Here is a 17,803-nt window from a genome sequence, read left to right on the forward strand (position 1 = left end):
GATTCCTGCCCATTAAGGGTTAATGACAGTAATTTACTAATGATTTGTTTACTTAGTATGACCCTTAGAAGTTCTAGATTTTCCACAGATTAAATACCTTACGTCTGACAACATATTTGTGGTCAAAAGTGACTGCTCTTGCTATAGGCCTACTCTCTACTAATGGCTCCCATTATGAATATAATATTTTTCAGTTATGGTGTTCTTTTCAACAGGAGAGGCTGGTCACTCAGGCAGCAGGGACAGAGCTAGTTAATGAACTCCTGGGTCAACTGGAGGATGATCACGCCAAATTTGACGAAATGGAGAAAATAACCACACCTCCACGACAAGGGTAACCCTTGCGTCACACACCTCAATTTTGATTGTCAGACAACGAAGGATAATTGATAAAAAAGGAAAAATGACATCATTTTGCTTCTATAGGGGTGTCTTTTTTTGTTTTAAATATACTCAAAAGTTTTGTGGATGTCCAAAGTTAACCATTTCCAAGTTTAATGAGAGTGCTAAGTGTTGTTGAGTGTCTGGTAGCTAGATTTCATTGTTTGATCACAACTGGCAGATGTTTTGGTTCTCTACATCTGAATTTTTAAAAAAATCTAAGTTACTCAGAATTTTTTTTCTTTTGTTTTACCATCTACTTTATTTCAGTGATAATATATTCTCACAATGAAAATGGCCTTATTTGATAACCTGGAAAAGAAGAGGGTATAACATCTACAGTAACTATCGTTGTTCATGATAAGAAGGCCACGAGGAAAACAAGAAGACGAATAGCTGAACATATTGATGTTAGACTTCACTGTCTTCCCAGTTCTGAAGGAGAGCTGCCTAAAACAATAACATGATTAAAATTATGCTACAAATCAGAGGTGAGGTATTTAAAGAATTGGTGATAAAATACTTTGCATTAAGTCCAGATTTATATCACTCATGGAAAGTGCTTAAGGGGTATAAATACTAAAGCCATATTAATGAAATTACAGTGAAAGGCCAAAAAGGACATAAAACAACAGAATTGACCCTCATAATTCCAAGTGCCATGTACTAATTAGCGAGTAAGAATAGGGAGATAGATGAGCTCAGATTTCGAAACTTCCTGCAGTAAATTTTAAGGAAGGATCCAAATGAGTCTAAACCTCAAATGCACAAAATTATAAGATCTTACATTGCAGCCTCTAAAAAGTCATGATTTCATAGAAATTGCAAGACACGACACTGCAATATTAATGATGTCATTCACAAACAGGAAAGAATCGACCCCTCAAGACATCAAATGCTGGAAAAGAGGTTGAAATAAAAAAAAAAAACTATGGCCTGCACTAAAAGACAAAAACTCATCCCTGTAAAATCACAATGAAAACATCTTAAATGCTGGAAGGGACCCAACAATCTTTGAAATGATGTGCAAAACTGTAGGAATTGGCTCTTGAAATTCAAATTCAGAATGACATACGAAGTGTAAGTAAAGGAACCAAAAAAAAAAAAAAAAAAATACAGAAATGCAATTAGAACAACATTCAGAGACAAGGAATAATCCCTAAAAGTCAAAAGCTATATACAGTACTGTATACAAAAAATGTACGCAAGGCTTTCCAACATCAGAAATGACATGCACAATGCAAGAAATGAACGCCAATAATAGAAAATGCCATGTACACAAATGCAAGAAAGTCCCAAGTAATGTTGAAAATGTATTGCACACCATTTTAAGGATAGCTTGTCCTGCAACTTATGGCATAAATATGCAATAAATGGTCTGAAAAGGCTCAGACAGTGAAGATAGTAACAGACATATATGCAAACATCATGTGAGAATTTACACAAATGATTATTATTAAATTTACGTTTCTTACCTCATTCCCTTCAAGTTTCTGTTATCATTTATCTTCATTAATATTTTAAGTTTGCTAACATTATAAATTAATTCCTTTTGTTTTGCACATATTAATCCTTTTCTGTTAGTGGTTCTTCCAATATTCTATTGCGTTCTCGGTGCGATGTGAATTTCAAGTGGAGCCGTAGTAAAGATAAAGCTCTGAGTAAAAAAGCAGATGAATGACGACATAGTTCACACCCTTCTGATTGCAAAAAACAACTGAATCCTTGCTTTGACTTACAAGCTGCAACAGTACTACTCAACTTTTACTTTAACACTCGACCTGCTTTCTCCCTTGACTCCTAAGGAGGACTATGGAACTCTTATCACAACTTTCTTTAAGTACAAGTTACCTTGTCCAGTAACCAGATACCAGTTGGATAAATTACTAGATTCGAGACCACAAATTCTTGGAACAACGTACTGGAAGTTTCTGGAAATAACAATGAAGCAAGGGTTGGTGGTTTGCAGAAATTATTGAAAGAACTTACTTATCCTCTCTATTTTCAGAGTATAGCTTAAGTACCTGTTCCTGAGAATCTCTGATTCTTCAATTAACTTGTTATCTTCTCCCGTCGCAAAATTAGATGTCTCTTAACCCCATTCAAAATAAAGAGTAATTATATCTTCAGAGAATTTCGTACTTTTGCGACGTAAAGTTCAAATGATCAAATTTAAGAAATCATTTGACTGTCAAAGGAGGTGCTCTTCACTGGGCTTATGCAAAATGTGCACTACTGTAGTAGCAAACATGATTCAACCAGTTGTCGGGGTAAGGACAGTAAACTCAGTTTTCAATGTATTGTATTTGCAAATCATATGCTCACATTTCTGCACTATGCCCTAAGAACAGTAACATTGGGGCATCCACAAATCTGTGTATAAATAAATGTTCATCACAGCAAGACTTGTTACCAGCCTTTTCTGCTTCCTGTGTTGTCTATAAAATTTCATGGTGTAACACCTCTCGCATTGTTAAGTGCTTTCTAGATACAGAGAAGTTATCCATCCATGTCTGTTGCCAAGGAGCCTAGGAGGCCTATGAGCATGCATTTTACCCTCTATGATGTCGCTACTTTTTGGGTGCTACCGAGTGTCAGTTTGTTGAATGCCTGATGTGTGTATCTATCACTGGTGGGAAAAAATATCATATTGCTGTGTTGGCCGACCCTGAATTTGACATTCAGTGTGACATGTTTCTCAGCTAGATGTGTCTATCAACATCATCGTCACAAAGGTTATTCTCTAGATGAACCATCTCTGGGTTCAAATGGTGAAAGTATACCCCTTGAGGGTGTAGTTGGAGTAGATATATTGCAATTAATCCCTGACCTTCACATCACTCAGTGCATGCTAGTTTCTGGTGGGAGTACACCAATGGGCCTTGTTCCCTTTGGAAATGTGATGCATTTCCTCTACCCCCAACCAAGTGACTCCTATCAGTGCATACCAACAAGTTGCAACAAATCCTGACCTAGAAAATCGGGGCATGGTTCCTAAGGTGGAAATTGTTCCTTCTTTTCAAAACAACTTTGTACTTTTGCCCAGAAAGTCTTACTACTCTCCATCCGAGACCTTATTTCCCGACAGCTCTGTCGAACAAATGTTCAGCCTAGACTCCTTGGATTATCAAGAGGAGTCTGAGCCATCATCACAATATAATCTTGCCAAGATTGAAGAATTTACTGAGCCATCATCACAATATGATCTTGCCAAGATTGAAGAATTTAGGCAAGGCACAACCTACAAAGACAACAAATATTACATCAGTCTTCCATAGAAGGATGACCTTGTTGACAAGGTCTCCTCCAACCATAAAGTTGCTCTTACAGTTCAGAACCAAGTACAGTATTTAATAATTTGGAACAAAAAGGATTATTGACTTGCCAACAAATCTTTCACAACCAACTTGAGGATGGAATCATTGAAAGGATCAATGTTAAGCCTCAAGACTGTGGCAAATAAATTTGGATTCCTCATAGGTCAGTCATTAAAGATGAACTCAATGTCACCACTAAGATTAGGCCTGTATTTAATTGCTCTTTGAAAACCAACAATGCTCCTTCTCTCAATGAAGCTGCATATGCTGGGATCAACTTAATGGACAACATAGTTAAATTGTCCCAGTGCGTCAGATCAAATGACAGTTGTGCTAGGTGACATCAAGTGAGCATTCCTGCAGATAATGTCAGCAAAAGAAGATAAAAATAGATTTTGTTTCTTTTTGAAAGGATACAAATTAGTAGCCTACAGACACAAAACAGTAGTTTTTGGATTCAATACTAGTCCATTCATTCTCAACTATGTCATCAAACATCATGCAAACCAGGTTGGCGATGATGAATTTTCAAGAATACTTAAACCGAAATTTTATGTGGACAATCTCATCATCACTGGCAACTCACCAGACTTTAAGAAAGTTTATACCGAGTCTGTCAACCGTATGCAACAAGGTGGTTTCTGTCTTACATCATGGAACACCAACAATCAAGAACTTGTATCAGCCATGGCAAAAGATGGTAGTCTTGCCACCCATAGCAGTGAATATGAAAAGGTCTTGGGCCCAAAATATTTCATGGAAAGTGATTCCATTTGAATAGCTGACAATGTGCTAGACCCTTCAGCTAATGCTAAAATAAATTCTGCCTCAAATATCCAAAGTTTTTGACCCCTTGGGTCTCCTCCTACTTGTTACAACCAAAGGGAAATTAATCTTGAGACAAATGTGGAATTTAAAACTGCCCTGGGATAAACCCGTGCCAGAGAAGTTACAGAAGGAATGGCAAAAATACTGCTCTGATCTCTCGCATTTGTCCTCATTGCCTGTGCTTCGATCTTGCATCAATGAAAATCAAATAAATTCATTGTGCATTTTTTGTGATGCTTCCAAACCTAGTTATGGTTTTGCAGTTTACAATGTGCTTGATGGAGTCTCACAGTTAAATGTTTACTAATCTAGGGTCGCTCCCTTAAAAGCTAAAACATTTCCAACTCTAGACCTTCTGGGAGTATATCTAGCTCTCAAATGTCTCCCAGCAGTTCTGAACTCATTCACCTTTAGTTTCAAAATGTTACAGTTGCAGTAGATTCTCAGATTGTGTTACAGTGGCTTTGTGCAGACTGTTTCTGTGAATAGTATATTCACACACAATTATATCAAAGATAGTACTGTATTTTAATGTTCAAGAGGAACACAGAAGAGAAATATGGTTTCTCAATCAACTTCAAGTATGTCAAAGGTGAGGAGAATCCTTGTGACCTCATAACAAGGAGTCTCTCTCTCTCTCTCTCTCTCTCTCTGAATTCATCAAACAACTTAGGCTGCCTCCACATGATCGAACTTTGTTGGATGTAACATCAGAAGCAGAGAAACAGCATGCAAAGTTCTGTATAAGATTTTTAGTATGATTTTTTAAGTATTGAGGCTTTGCTTGTTGCTAGTTAAGACTGGGGATGTGTTTAGAGAAGTCGTCGTCTAATGTATGAAGTTACGATGTTCATCAATGTCAGTGAACTATCATTTCTGTTATTCCCTACATTTAAACATGTCCAAGGTTTACTGGTCTCATGAGTTAACTTTGAGCTTGGTAGAGTCATATCATCAACACCCATGCCTTTGGGATGTGAGAGTGATGTATATAGAGACCGTGATGAACGGATTGCATCAATTGTACAAATAACATGGGAGCTCAACAGAACTGATGTTAATATGAAGCCAAAAGAGGTAAAATGAAAAATAACACTTCTTCGAAGTCAGCATCGAAGAGAAATGTGTAAACTTAATATATTGAAGAAACCAAGAGCTGGGAAGGAAGACCTATACACACCAAAATTGTGATGTTTTGATTTATCATTATTTTTGAACTCCAGTGATGCAGTACAAACGTCAGTGTCAAATCTTGACAACAGGGAGGATTTACCAAGTGTGGAAATATATTCTGACAGTGAGGTAAGTGCTGTACACTATTACAAATGCTCTCTCTCACTCTCTCTTAGCGATGCCAGATTAACAGAATTTGTAACTTTTTGGCTGATGTTAATCTCACTTTGGCCACATTTGATGATATATTGGTAATTATATAGTGTTTAATTCATTTCAAAGCAAAGTGGGTGCTTAATGTATAAATTATTAGCAATTTTCAGCGTTTTCTTTAGAGACTTTGTACATCTAGCGGACAGTAATCAGCATCTCTCTCTCTCTCGCTCTCTGTTAGTGTCAATGTGGAAAATAGACTTAAAACTAAATAAATAAATTTATTTCTATTATTGTGTACTGTACAGTACTCTACTTATATGTATTAGTGTACATTGTTACATATGATCAATACACCTTTAATTACCATTCCATTAAAAACAATTCACATTATTCATTACCGGTCACATGAAATAATCTATTTCTCACATTCTTCCATCAGTGCTTATATCACGACCCAACACCTGACACTTATCAACTCTGCTCTAGTTTGTTGTTACTCACCTGGTGAAATTGTCCCATCAGAGTGATTTTCGGTTTCTAAACGCCCCTCAGGATGAGAATAAAGATGTATTTCATCTTTATGTAAAAAATTATGAAGTGCTGTGCATGACTTCCCAAGTCTTTGCTTCTTTTTTGCAACCACCCTCACACCAAATATTCTTCCTTCCTGCTGTTTTCCTAGCATACATAGCAATAACAATAAACGGGAATTTTCTTTTTGCATGTACAGTGGTCCATTTACTCATACATCAATCACTCTTGCTGCCGTCAGCACCAGGCTCACACTGGTCAACTGTCATCGTTTGGACACCAGCATAAAAACCTTTACCAATCTTTGCCCAATAAGGAGCAAAGTTTATTGAACAAAGTTCGATTGTGTGGACGCAGCCTTACTGTCTGGTTAAATGCCCGTGTATGGCTTTCACCTCGTCAGAATACTTGGCCTGCTCCTCAAATATCTGCTTCTTTCACTGGGAGAGGCTTATAAGGACTGTCAAAAGTTGATTTTATAAAACAGTTGGCAGATCCAAATTCTATTTTGAGCTGTTAAGTCACTGGCGTCATTTAATCGGCTATTAATTCTAGGTCTTTTATTTACCGCTCATCTGAAAACAACCTAGAGGTTATTAGTACTCCCAATTATTTTCTCAGTTAGTTATTTACAAATTATTTGTTTAACCAGACCTCTGAACCCTTTTAGAGTTCTTCTTGGGCTGGAAAAAAATAAAAAAGAGGGAAAGAATATATAAAAAAAATTATAAAAATTAATAAAATAAAAAATTGAGATAAAAAAAAGAGAAAAAAAGGGAGGGGAATTATACTTTATTTATTAATTTAATTTTATATAAGACAAGAATGATATTAATTAAAAAGTTATTACCTTCAGCTAGAATATCTTTTGTTGATTTATTTTGTAAATAAGTATTTCTTTCATGCTGCCATCTGGGACAGTCAATCAAGATATGTTTGATTGTTATTGGGATGTTACATCTCACAAGTTATTGGATTTGTGTGCGGAGTTGACATCAGATGACCATGTATGAATCTGGAATGTCCTATTCTGAGTCATTAAAATTACTTCATCAATTCTTTGTTTTTGGGTAGAAGAATGCCACTTTTTAACTTTGTTCTTAATTTGTCTTAGTTTGTTTTGAGTGGGTATATTTGTCCAATCATTTTGCCAATCCCTATAAATTAAAGGTTTAACTGATGCTAGCCAGTCTGATATGGGAGCTTTTGTAGTAGTTGGGGGGATTATACAAGCCAATTTAGCAGCTTTATCTGCTTTCTCATTACCCTCAATGCCTGTATGGGCTAGGATTGAACAAATATGAACTTGAAGGCTGTTTGTAATTAATTGATGAATTCCCCGTTGGATATTCTGGACAAGGTGATTATTTAATTTAAATGATCCTATTGCTTCAATTGCACTTCTCGAGTCACTCAATATGAGTGCTGAAGGGAATCCTTTTTTTGATATCATCTGGGGAGCCAATTGTATGGCTGTTAATTCTGCTGTAAATACTGATGATATTAGGGGAAGACCCATTTGGAAAGTTTCATCACTTGAATAGGCTGATGAGCTCACCCCAGCTTCATTTTTGGATCCATCTGTGTAGATTATGAAGGGATTACCCTTCTGTCTTATGTGTTCCATGGCATGTTGATGGTACATTTCTGTGTTGAACATATATATTTTTGAAAGATATGATAAATATGTGCATATTTTTGCCCATTTTAGTGTCCATGGTGTGATCTGATTTATTTCTTGGGTAAATTTGGGTATCATGTCATGTAAATTCAATATATGATTAGTTTTTAGTAAATGAGTTTTGATATGTGTTATTTTTTGTATTTTGATTATTGAGAAATTTATTTGATACAGATGTGCCTGCGTGAAGGGATAAGCCTCTTCTTAAAGTAATTAGATCTCTTTAATATTTTAGAGGCAGCTGGCCTGCTTCTGCTAGGATAGAGACAGTTGGAGATGAGCGGAAGGCTCCTGTACATATACGCACTCCCTCATGATGTAAAGCATCTAGAGATTTTAGAGTTGCTTCTGAGGCAGTTGAATAAATTGGACAGCTATAATTTATGATTGATAGTACTGTTGCATTGTACAACATTAACATTGTATCTTGTCCTGCACCCCATTTTGTGTGAGAGATTTTCTTTAATAATGTAAGGGCTTTAGACCCTATGGCTTTGATATATTTGATATGATCTTTCCAATTTAAATGTTGATCAAAAATTTTACCCAAATATTTAACACTATTGCACATGTTTATCTCTTCATTATAAAGATATAACTTGATGGTTTGTTGTTTCAACCATCTTTTGTCTTGTAGAAGACAATGCCATTTGTTTAATTTACCAACAACTTGAAACCTACGGAGTTAGTCCAAGTGGTTATCCTATGGAGTTAGTCCAAGTGGTTATCCTACAGAGTTAGTCCAAGTGGTTATATTATTTGTTGCTATATTAAGTATTCTTTGAGCATGTATTAGAGAATAGCTTGAATAACATATTACAAAATCATCCACATACAAACTATTTTGAACACCCTCAGGCAGGTTCCCAGTAATATCATCTATTGCCAGGGCAAATAAGAGGCAGCTCAAAACACGGCCTTGAGGGATAACCTCCTCTTGTATGTAGGAATTTGAATATGTATTTTTTGTGCGTACTTGAAAAGTACGATTTGTTAAAAAATTAAAAAATTATTGATTGATAAATATTGGAAGGTGACCTCGAGTATCGGATATATGGAGTTTGTGCATAATATTGTATCTCCATGTGGTATCATAAGCTTTTTCCATATCAAAGAAAATAGCCACGTCAGCTTTTTCTTTTCAAATCCTTTTTTAATATGATCTTCTATTGATCTTGATTGGGTAGGTGATAAAATTGAGTTTTTTGTTATAACACTTATTAATCTCAAACTAACCATTTTCTCCAACAGTTTGCACAAGCAACTTGTTAGAGATATTGGCCTATAATTAGTGGGGTTGCTAGGGTCTTTTCCTGGTTTACTGATGGGTATGATTATTGCATGTCTCCAAGATTATAACAAAAAAAAGGAATTCCTTCAACACTCATATTTAGCGACTCAAGAAGTGCAATTGAAGCAATAGGATCATTTAAATCAAATAATCACCTTGTCCAAAATATCCAATGGGAAATACATCAGTTAATTACAAACGGCCTTCAAATTCAAATTTGTTGGATCCCAGCCCATGTAGGCATTGAGGGTAATGAGAAAGCAGATAAAGCTGCTAAATTGGCTTGTACAATCCCCCCAACTACTACGAAAACCCCCATATCAGACTGGCTAGCATCAGTTAAACCCTTAATTTATAGGGATTGGCAAAATGATTGGACAAATATACCCCCTCAAAACAAACTAAAACAAATTAAGAACAAAGTTAAAAAGTGGCATCTTCTACCCAAAAGCAAAGAATTAATGAAGTAATTTTAACAAGACTCAGAATAGGACACTCCAGACTCACACATGGTCATCTGATGTCAACTCCGCACACAAACCCAATAACTTGTGAAAGATGTAACATCCCAATAACAATCAAACATATCTTGATTGACTGTCCCAGATGGCATCATGAAAGAAATACTTATTTACAAAATAAATCAATAAAGGATATTCTAGCAGAAGGTAATAACTTTTCAATTAATATAATTCTCTTCTTAAACAAAATTAAATTGATAATTAAATATAATCTTCCCCCTTTTTTCCCTCCATTTTTTTTTCTCTTTCCCTTTTGATTTTTTTAATTTCCCCCCCTTTTTTTATTATTTATTCATTTAACTACTTAATTTTTTTTTTAATTCCCCCCTTTTTTTTATTATTTATTCATTTAACTACTTAATTTTGTATGTACTCTTTCCCACTTTTTTTCCCAGCCCGAGAAGAACCCTAAAAGAGTTCAGAGGTCTGGTTAAACAAATCATTTATAACTAACTAACTAACTTAGTTGGGAAGACATGCCTTAGCCATATGTTATTATATAATTTTAATAAGAATTCTTTAGCTAGTGTAGCTAAATTTTGTATAATTTCAAAAGAAATCTTATCATGACCCGGAGCTGATGATCAACATGATTTTAGGGCAAAATTAAATTCACTCATATTGAATTCTTGATTATAATCAAGGTCCTCATCAGTTTCAAAATTAAGTGTATGATTCATTTTTTGTGTTCTAATTCTTTTGAAGTGTTCATCTAAATTAGAATAAGTGCTAATATCTTCTGTATGTTTGGCTAATATATTTGAAATATCTTGTAGGTTATGATTTAGTTTGCCATTACTGTATATTGTATTGGGCTGCTAGGTGGTCTTATATGTTTACCATTGATTTTATGAATTTTGTACCATATTTTCCATAATTGAAGTATTTGGTGACAACTCCGAAATATAATTTTTCCATGATTGAGCTTTTTCGAATATTATTGTTTTTCAAAACTTTGCATTAAATTTATTGTAAAGTGGTTTAATGTGATCAATAGTTATATTTATGACTATTATCTTGTTTAGTTTGTTCATATTAAAAGGGCCTTTATTAAGGGTGTTTAATCTAGACTTTAGTCTGTATAAATTACGTGCCAAAGTGTGTGTGGTGTGATTTAAGAGAGATAAATTGTTAGACCACCATGTAACGGTGGATATATTAGGAGTGGAAGAAGTTTTGGGGATGCATTTATCTGCAGCAGTGATTACAAAACGGGAAAAGAAATCATTTGTGACATCAGTGTTTTGATTTAGTGGAAAGGGAGGGATATATCTAGTTTGTAAATTATATTTATCCCGATCAGCTTTCATCATGTTATATTTTATGGGAAATGATTGTTTTTTGTTGTTCAAATAATTCAAAACAATTGGAAAGTGATCACTTGTGTATGAATCATCTAGGACATTCCATTCCAATTTTTCGATTACTGTAATTCCAGTGAGAATAATGAAATATCGAGGAGAAAGTTAAATGAGTTTTTGAGAAGTACGTTGGTTTATCACTTTCATTCGGACAGTGTAAATTCTGATCATTTATGCAATTTTCAATGTTTGTGCCGGCCAAGTTACTAGCATGTGTGCTGTCCCATAATGGATTATGGGCATTAAAGTTGCCTACCGTCAGTAGGGGGCCATTTACATTATTTAGCATTTGTGGTAAATCACTGAAGTTTGAGCTGAAATTTGGCTGATTATATAGATTTAGAATAGAGATAATTTGATTGTCTGGCATATGCAATTTGATTGCAGTTATTTGATATGACAATGATGTAATATTTAAGGTTCTTAAGTTGAATCATTATGAACTTATATAGCTGTTCCTAGCTTGCCATCCACTATTGGTGAGTGGCAAGCTAATTTGTAGTTTCTAAAGTTATTTGGAGTTGTGCCAATATGCTGCAGACATATGCAAATAGGTTTACGTTCCTTTAGTATTATCTGGATTTCACCTAGCCGAAGCCGAGTAGAAAATCCTTTCATGTTCCACTGAATTATTTTATTGGTCATTGTTTGGTGGAATTGGTGTTAAATTTTGTAATTTAATTGCTGATTTAGCTATATCCCGTAACATTTTAAGGGAGTTTGTGTTACTTTGTGGTTTCTTTTTAACTTAAGTTTGATTGCTGAATATTTGATGCATTGATTGGTTCTTCTTCATATTTCCTTATTAGCAAATCTGTTTAAGCTTTGATCATGTTTCTTTTAAGTTTTAAGGATTCCGAGCATAGTTCGCCATCTTGATGGAATGAGAAAAGGCATTTTCGGAACCTAGTAAAGTTATTTATGAAATTTCGGGTTACATTTTCATTTTTGTTAGGTGAACGATTGTACATTATGATGAAACACTCGTAACATCATATACATCTCATATGCAGACGATCTAACAATCATATCAATACATGCAGACAAAAACGTATGTATGCTCACAAGTTACAGACTTACATAACACAACTTGAAAACTGGCTCACAAAACAGATTACAGGTAGCACCAACAAAATCCACAAGTACACTACTCACTAGTCACAACAAAGAACCTCAGTACAGACCCACAGCAACGCTGAACAACACCACAATTCCACACACACATGAAACAAAAATCCTAGAGTCACATACAACACTTCAATGTCATTTGCTCCACATGTCAGTAACATCATCAAGAAATGCAGACCTAGACTAAATGCACTAAGATCACTAACAGGCACAACATTTGGACAACAAAAGAAACGCTCATCACAGTATACAAACAATACATCCGCTCCATAATAAACTATGGCACCCTGCCATATCCAACACAACTAAACAAACTACAAATAATACAAAACACAGCTCTTGGAATCATCCTTGCAACACAATCCACACCAATAGAACACTTACACGCCGAAACCAAGATTCTCACCATCAGGCAACACTTAGACATGAGAGGCACACAATTCTTGGCATCAGTCATAAACAACACAAACAGCCCATGCTATTACCTTCACGACCACCCTCCAACACACAGGCAAATGCTTCACCACACAGACACTATACAAATATCTTGAATTCTATACCACCACCCACAAACATCACACAAAACAAAAAGCACATCCATACTCACCTCACCAGACAAGCACTTAATAACCTCCCCAACAACAAAATACTCGGCACCCCCCCACCCAACATAAGCAGCACAGAAACAGAGCTCTCAAGATTGGTGAGAGTACACCTGACTCGACTTCGCTGTGGTCATCACCAATCACTAAACACCTACAAACACCGCATAGACAACACCCAAACAGACATATGTCCACTCTGCCAAGTTAGTCCCCACACAATTACACATCTCTTAGTAGATTGCCCTAACTTGGCAGCCCTTAGACAACAACACAACATCCACACTACCACACAGTTATGGTCAGATCCAGTAAGCGTGGTGTCCTTCTTGCACGGTGCAGGCTTCCTGGCATAACAGAGTCTGGGGAACCACAACAACAACTCGTAACATCCACAAGATAAATCATGTTCCGAGTGTTGAAGGAATGGTTCAGATCTCTGGGTCCCAATTATTTTTGTTGTGAATTTCTGGTGTAGGTATATAGGATCTCCGATGTGCTGGTATAAGATTTTGATTTAAATTTTTGGACTTATTATTATTATAATTCTTTGGTCTTGTTAAGGGTTGGTTTGATGTAATTGTGATTTGATGAATTTTGGGGGTTTCTGATTTTTCAGTGGGATGTTTAATTGAAGATTTCTTCGTTGATTTTGGTGATGAGAGTACAGAAGAGTTAGATGATTTATCCTTATTTGGGGAATCATTATTTATATTTGTCTTGGATTGTGGAACAATATGGATTTCCACTTGTGGTGCAGTTAATGTAATCTGTTTCAGATTAATGGTGGGCGAGACTGGTGTTTTGTTAGATCGATCTGTGAACGGAATGCTAGGTTTTTTACCCTTAGGGGGAGTTCTGTCAATTACTTTCCTTTTTTTATTATGGTTATTTTTGTCAAGTAAGCTTTCTGTGGATGATGTTAGTGCATTATGAGTATCCAGATCTGGGTTATTAACCTCTGTTAATTTTTCCATATCATAGGAATTTGTTTCTGAATGATTAACTGGGATTAATTTTGGGGAGGCCTGTTGTGATGTAAGAGAGGTCTGTTGCAACTGTACACTTGGGCTTTTATTGGTAGTAGAGTAGGGGGAGAGATGTGTCTCAGCTATTCTGTGTTGAGATTCTTTGTTTATTATGAGTTTTTACAACATTTGAATATGAATAGCGTTTTACTGGATCATTGATTCCTCTCACCTTCAGTTCGAGTTTGGCTTTGTTAACGGGCATACTGGTTATGTCCAGTAACATTTGTAATTCTGTATAATATTGATAAAATATACAGTCTTTAGATTTTGCATGATGATTTAGTTTGCAATTGACACATTTGAAGGTTTTGCATTTCCAGTATGTTGTATGATCTCCAGAACATACAGCATATATAGCATTATTTCTACATCTTTTTGTTGAATGGCCATATTTTAGACACTTAGAACATTGGAGAGGTTTAGGGACAAAGGGGCAAACTTCTCTATTTAGTCTTAGAAATTTTATTTTTCGTGGCAGTTCCCGGTTTGTAAATTTTATTTTGACTATTTTAATATGTTTATTTGCATCTTTTCTACTTGGGACAGTATATAATTCCAAGTCATGTATGTTGTATCTTAATTTAAGGGAGTCTATTAAGATTTGATAGTAGCTCTTTTTCATCATTGTCTGGGAGCATTACTGTTCCTTGTGTATAGTTTAGGGTTTCATGGCTGGTTACGGTTTTACTTATATTTCATACATGTTGGTTATTTGTAGAAAGGTTGTTGATTGGGCCTTGGTTGTTGTTTGTATTAGCCATTCATTGTTTTTGATGTCTACATTCCATATCTTGTGTGGGGTTTATATTTAATAATTTGTTCTCTAATATGGCTGGTGAGATTTGTTTTTCTGCTTTTAATACTAAAAATCTGGACCAATTGTCTGGTCCAAAAATATGTTCAAAATGAACTAGTGTTGGATTGAGTTGATAGTTATTTCTTTTTGATTTTTTTCATTCATCGGTGATGAGTCTGTCTTGTGTTGATGGGGTTTTAGGAGGATTACTTGTATCTAATTTAGAATTATTGTCCATTATGTATGTGCAGTTCCAGTGATATGATACTGGAGTTTACCAGTTTGTTTTTATTCGTTTCTTTTTGATTTTCTAAACACTCTGAGTCTGTAGGAGTTGATATTTTACTTGGAACAGGGTGTTCCTTTGTGGCATTTATGTCTGTACTAAGGAGATTTGGGAATGACCTTCCAATAGTCATTGACTGTGCCAGAATTTTACCATCATGAGGCTGCGTCCACACAATCGAGCTTTATTTGACGAACTTTGTCTGGTGTGATGCCAGAAGCGGGCAAACTTCTGACTTTGCCCGCTGTTTCTCCGCTTCTGACGTCACATCGGACAAAGTTCATTGAACAAAGCTCGATACTGTGGGCGCAGCCTGAGGTCCAGGGGTACTGAAATCTTTAATTCTACTTTCCATAAAAAAGGGGGGGAAAAAAAAATCTTGAAACGATATCATTGGCTTTTTATGAAGTTCAATCTTCCACTAATGGCACCAGTGGGAACTGACTCCCAAATGTCCGCGTCCTTACCCCACCCTGAAAAGGGGATGGCATATCATGATTAGTATGGCCCAGGTGTAAGCAAAACCCGCTTGCTAGGACAGTGTATTGTAATAGTACAGTCATCCCCGTCCTAATCACATTATGGGCTAACCGGACAGAAAGCCGAGAGTCCTATGAATCCGTGGTCCAGCTCCACAGAATAGTTCCACCTGAAAAAAAAAAAAATGGATCCGAATATTATCAGGTAGATGATGGTTCTACCACAGTTCCCACTAATTAGCTTCAGATCCAACTCCACTCCATGCCATGATATGTTTTCCCATTCATTAGGTTTGGTAAATTTTGACAAGTGGAAAAATCCACAAAATTACACCTAAAATATATCATTATATACAGTATACATGGGACACTTGGGATCAAACCTAGGGATTAAAAAAAAAAAATCCCTAAGCTTGAGAGCCCCTCATCACATCAAGGTGGTCCCAATTTAAGGGGGAATTGTTTTCTCAGACAATGCCAGGTCCCATTTGCTATTAAGAGAACCAGATGATAATTGCTTATGGAATCAACCCCCCTGCAACATTATCCTCCATAGATGAAATGTTTGATCATTTTAGAGATTTATGGTATGAATCTTTTCTCCTTAGTCTAAGAGAACAATGTAAAGACTTACATTAACATTACTGGGAAAACAAAATCAGTGCTGGGGATGTAGTCCTCATAAAAATGCTCAATAAAACTAGGCCTCACTAGTTACTGGGTCAAGTTTTAGAACTTGCAGTAGGACATGACCAAATGTTGGACTTAAACTCAAAAGGGGTGATGAAATTGTAGCACATTATTCCATCAGTCATTTGTATCCTATAGAGCTTTCTCTTACCCAGAATTTTACTGATGTTAGATTGATGCAGATTTATGTCAAGAGGGTGAGGAAAGTGAACCATCTAATCAGAACCTAATAATCCTGATGCAGGACTACCTTACCAGGTAGACTGCTTATCTAATACAGGAGCACAACCAACAAGAGCTGCTGCCACTGCTTGAAAGAACAAAATGTGCAGGTGGTGTGCAGACCTCAATGATTTAATTCTCACTCTTTCCTGTCATAGTCATTTATTCAACAGTTATTTTCATGTGCAGTGTCATTGCACTCATTTTGTTAGTGGGAGATGTGAGAGTTTTCACTCACTATCAAATTTAAATGTACGTTTCTTGCCTCATTCCTATAAGATTCTATTATGATTTATCCTCATTAATAATTTATGTTTGCTAACATAAATTAATTCCTTTTGTTTTGCACATATTAATAATTTTCTCTTAGTGGTTCTTCCAATATTCTGTAATACCATTGTCATTGCTGCATTTGTGTCCTTGCTGTGATGCGAATTTCAAGAGGAGCCGTATTAAAGAAACAGCAAGTAAAATAAATAGATGAATGACAACATAGCTTGCGCCTCTTTTGATAGCGAAGAAACAACTGAATCCTTGCTTCGACTTGCAGGCTGCAACAGCATTACTCAACTATTACGTTAACACACAATCTTTCTCCCTCGATTCCTAAGGGCTCTATGGAAATCTCATCACAACTCTCTATGAGTACAAGTTACCTTGTCCAGTAACCAGATACCAGCTGGATAAATCACTGTATTCAAGACTACAATTTCTCGGAACGTGCTAGAAGCTTCTGGAAATAACAACAAAGCAATTACTTGAACTGTTTTTAAAACACTTCACATACTTTTAGATAAATATTTTTCTAATAAACCTAATTATACAGTTCCTAAACTAGGTTCTTACGCTAGATTTCCATATTTATTGGATGATTAGCAAATAGTTTTCTCAATATATACAAAGTAAACTTAGAGCCATTAAGGTCCATTTAATTCATATTCCACTCACTATTTAATTACAAAGACCGTGTATGTACTCGCATGTCCTCGGGGTGTTTACAGGTGTACTTGTCTTAAATGTAATTTACAATGGCATTGGGTCAGGGGAATTTGCAAACTGGATAATTTATTTTTTTCCAACAAAATGAAAAGGCTGGTCATTTTGCATATACTTCATGACTAACAATGCTTAACAGAACCGTTTATTTATTTACATCCAAACAGTTTCATAAGTCAAGGTTAGCCAGGATGACACTTTCATAAATTACAAATAGAGGTCAAGCTTATTGTATGAAGGACAGAAAAAAGGAAAACAAGGCATTTATAACTTTAATTTGTCAAAACTTCACACTGTGCTTTCAGTATAGTTGGAGTTTTGAATAAAAATGGA

At 35.6% G+C, this 17,803-nt stretch overlaps 1 protein-coding gene across 3 annotated transcripts in view; it reads left to right on the top strand.

Annotated features, from left to right (window-relative positions):
* Positions 1-676, top strand: part of LOC136848745 (uncharacterized) — a 110,301-nt gene extending 109,625 nt beyond the window's left edge. For all 3 annotated transcript variants that reach the window (XM_067121321.1, XM_067121312.1, XM_067121302.1), the window contains exon 8: positions 216-676. In XM_067121321.1, the coding sequence (XP_066977422.1) occupies positions 216-338 (123 nt within the window). In that variant the 3' untranslated portion in view covers positions 339-676. The remainder of the gene's footprint in view (positions 1-215) is intronic.
* Positions 677-17,803: the final 17,127 nt, after the last annotated feature.

This window comes from Macrobrachium rosenbergii, chromosome 2, assembly GCF_040412425.1.
Source record: "Macrobrachium rosenbergii isolate ZJJX-2024 chromosome 2, ASM4041242v1, whole genome shotgun sequence".
NCBI lineage: Eukaryota > Metazoa > Arthropoda > Malacostraca > Decapoda > Palaemonidae > Macrobrachium > Macrobrachium rosenbergii.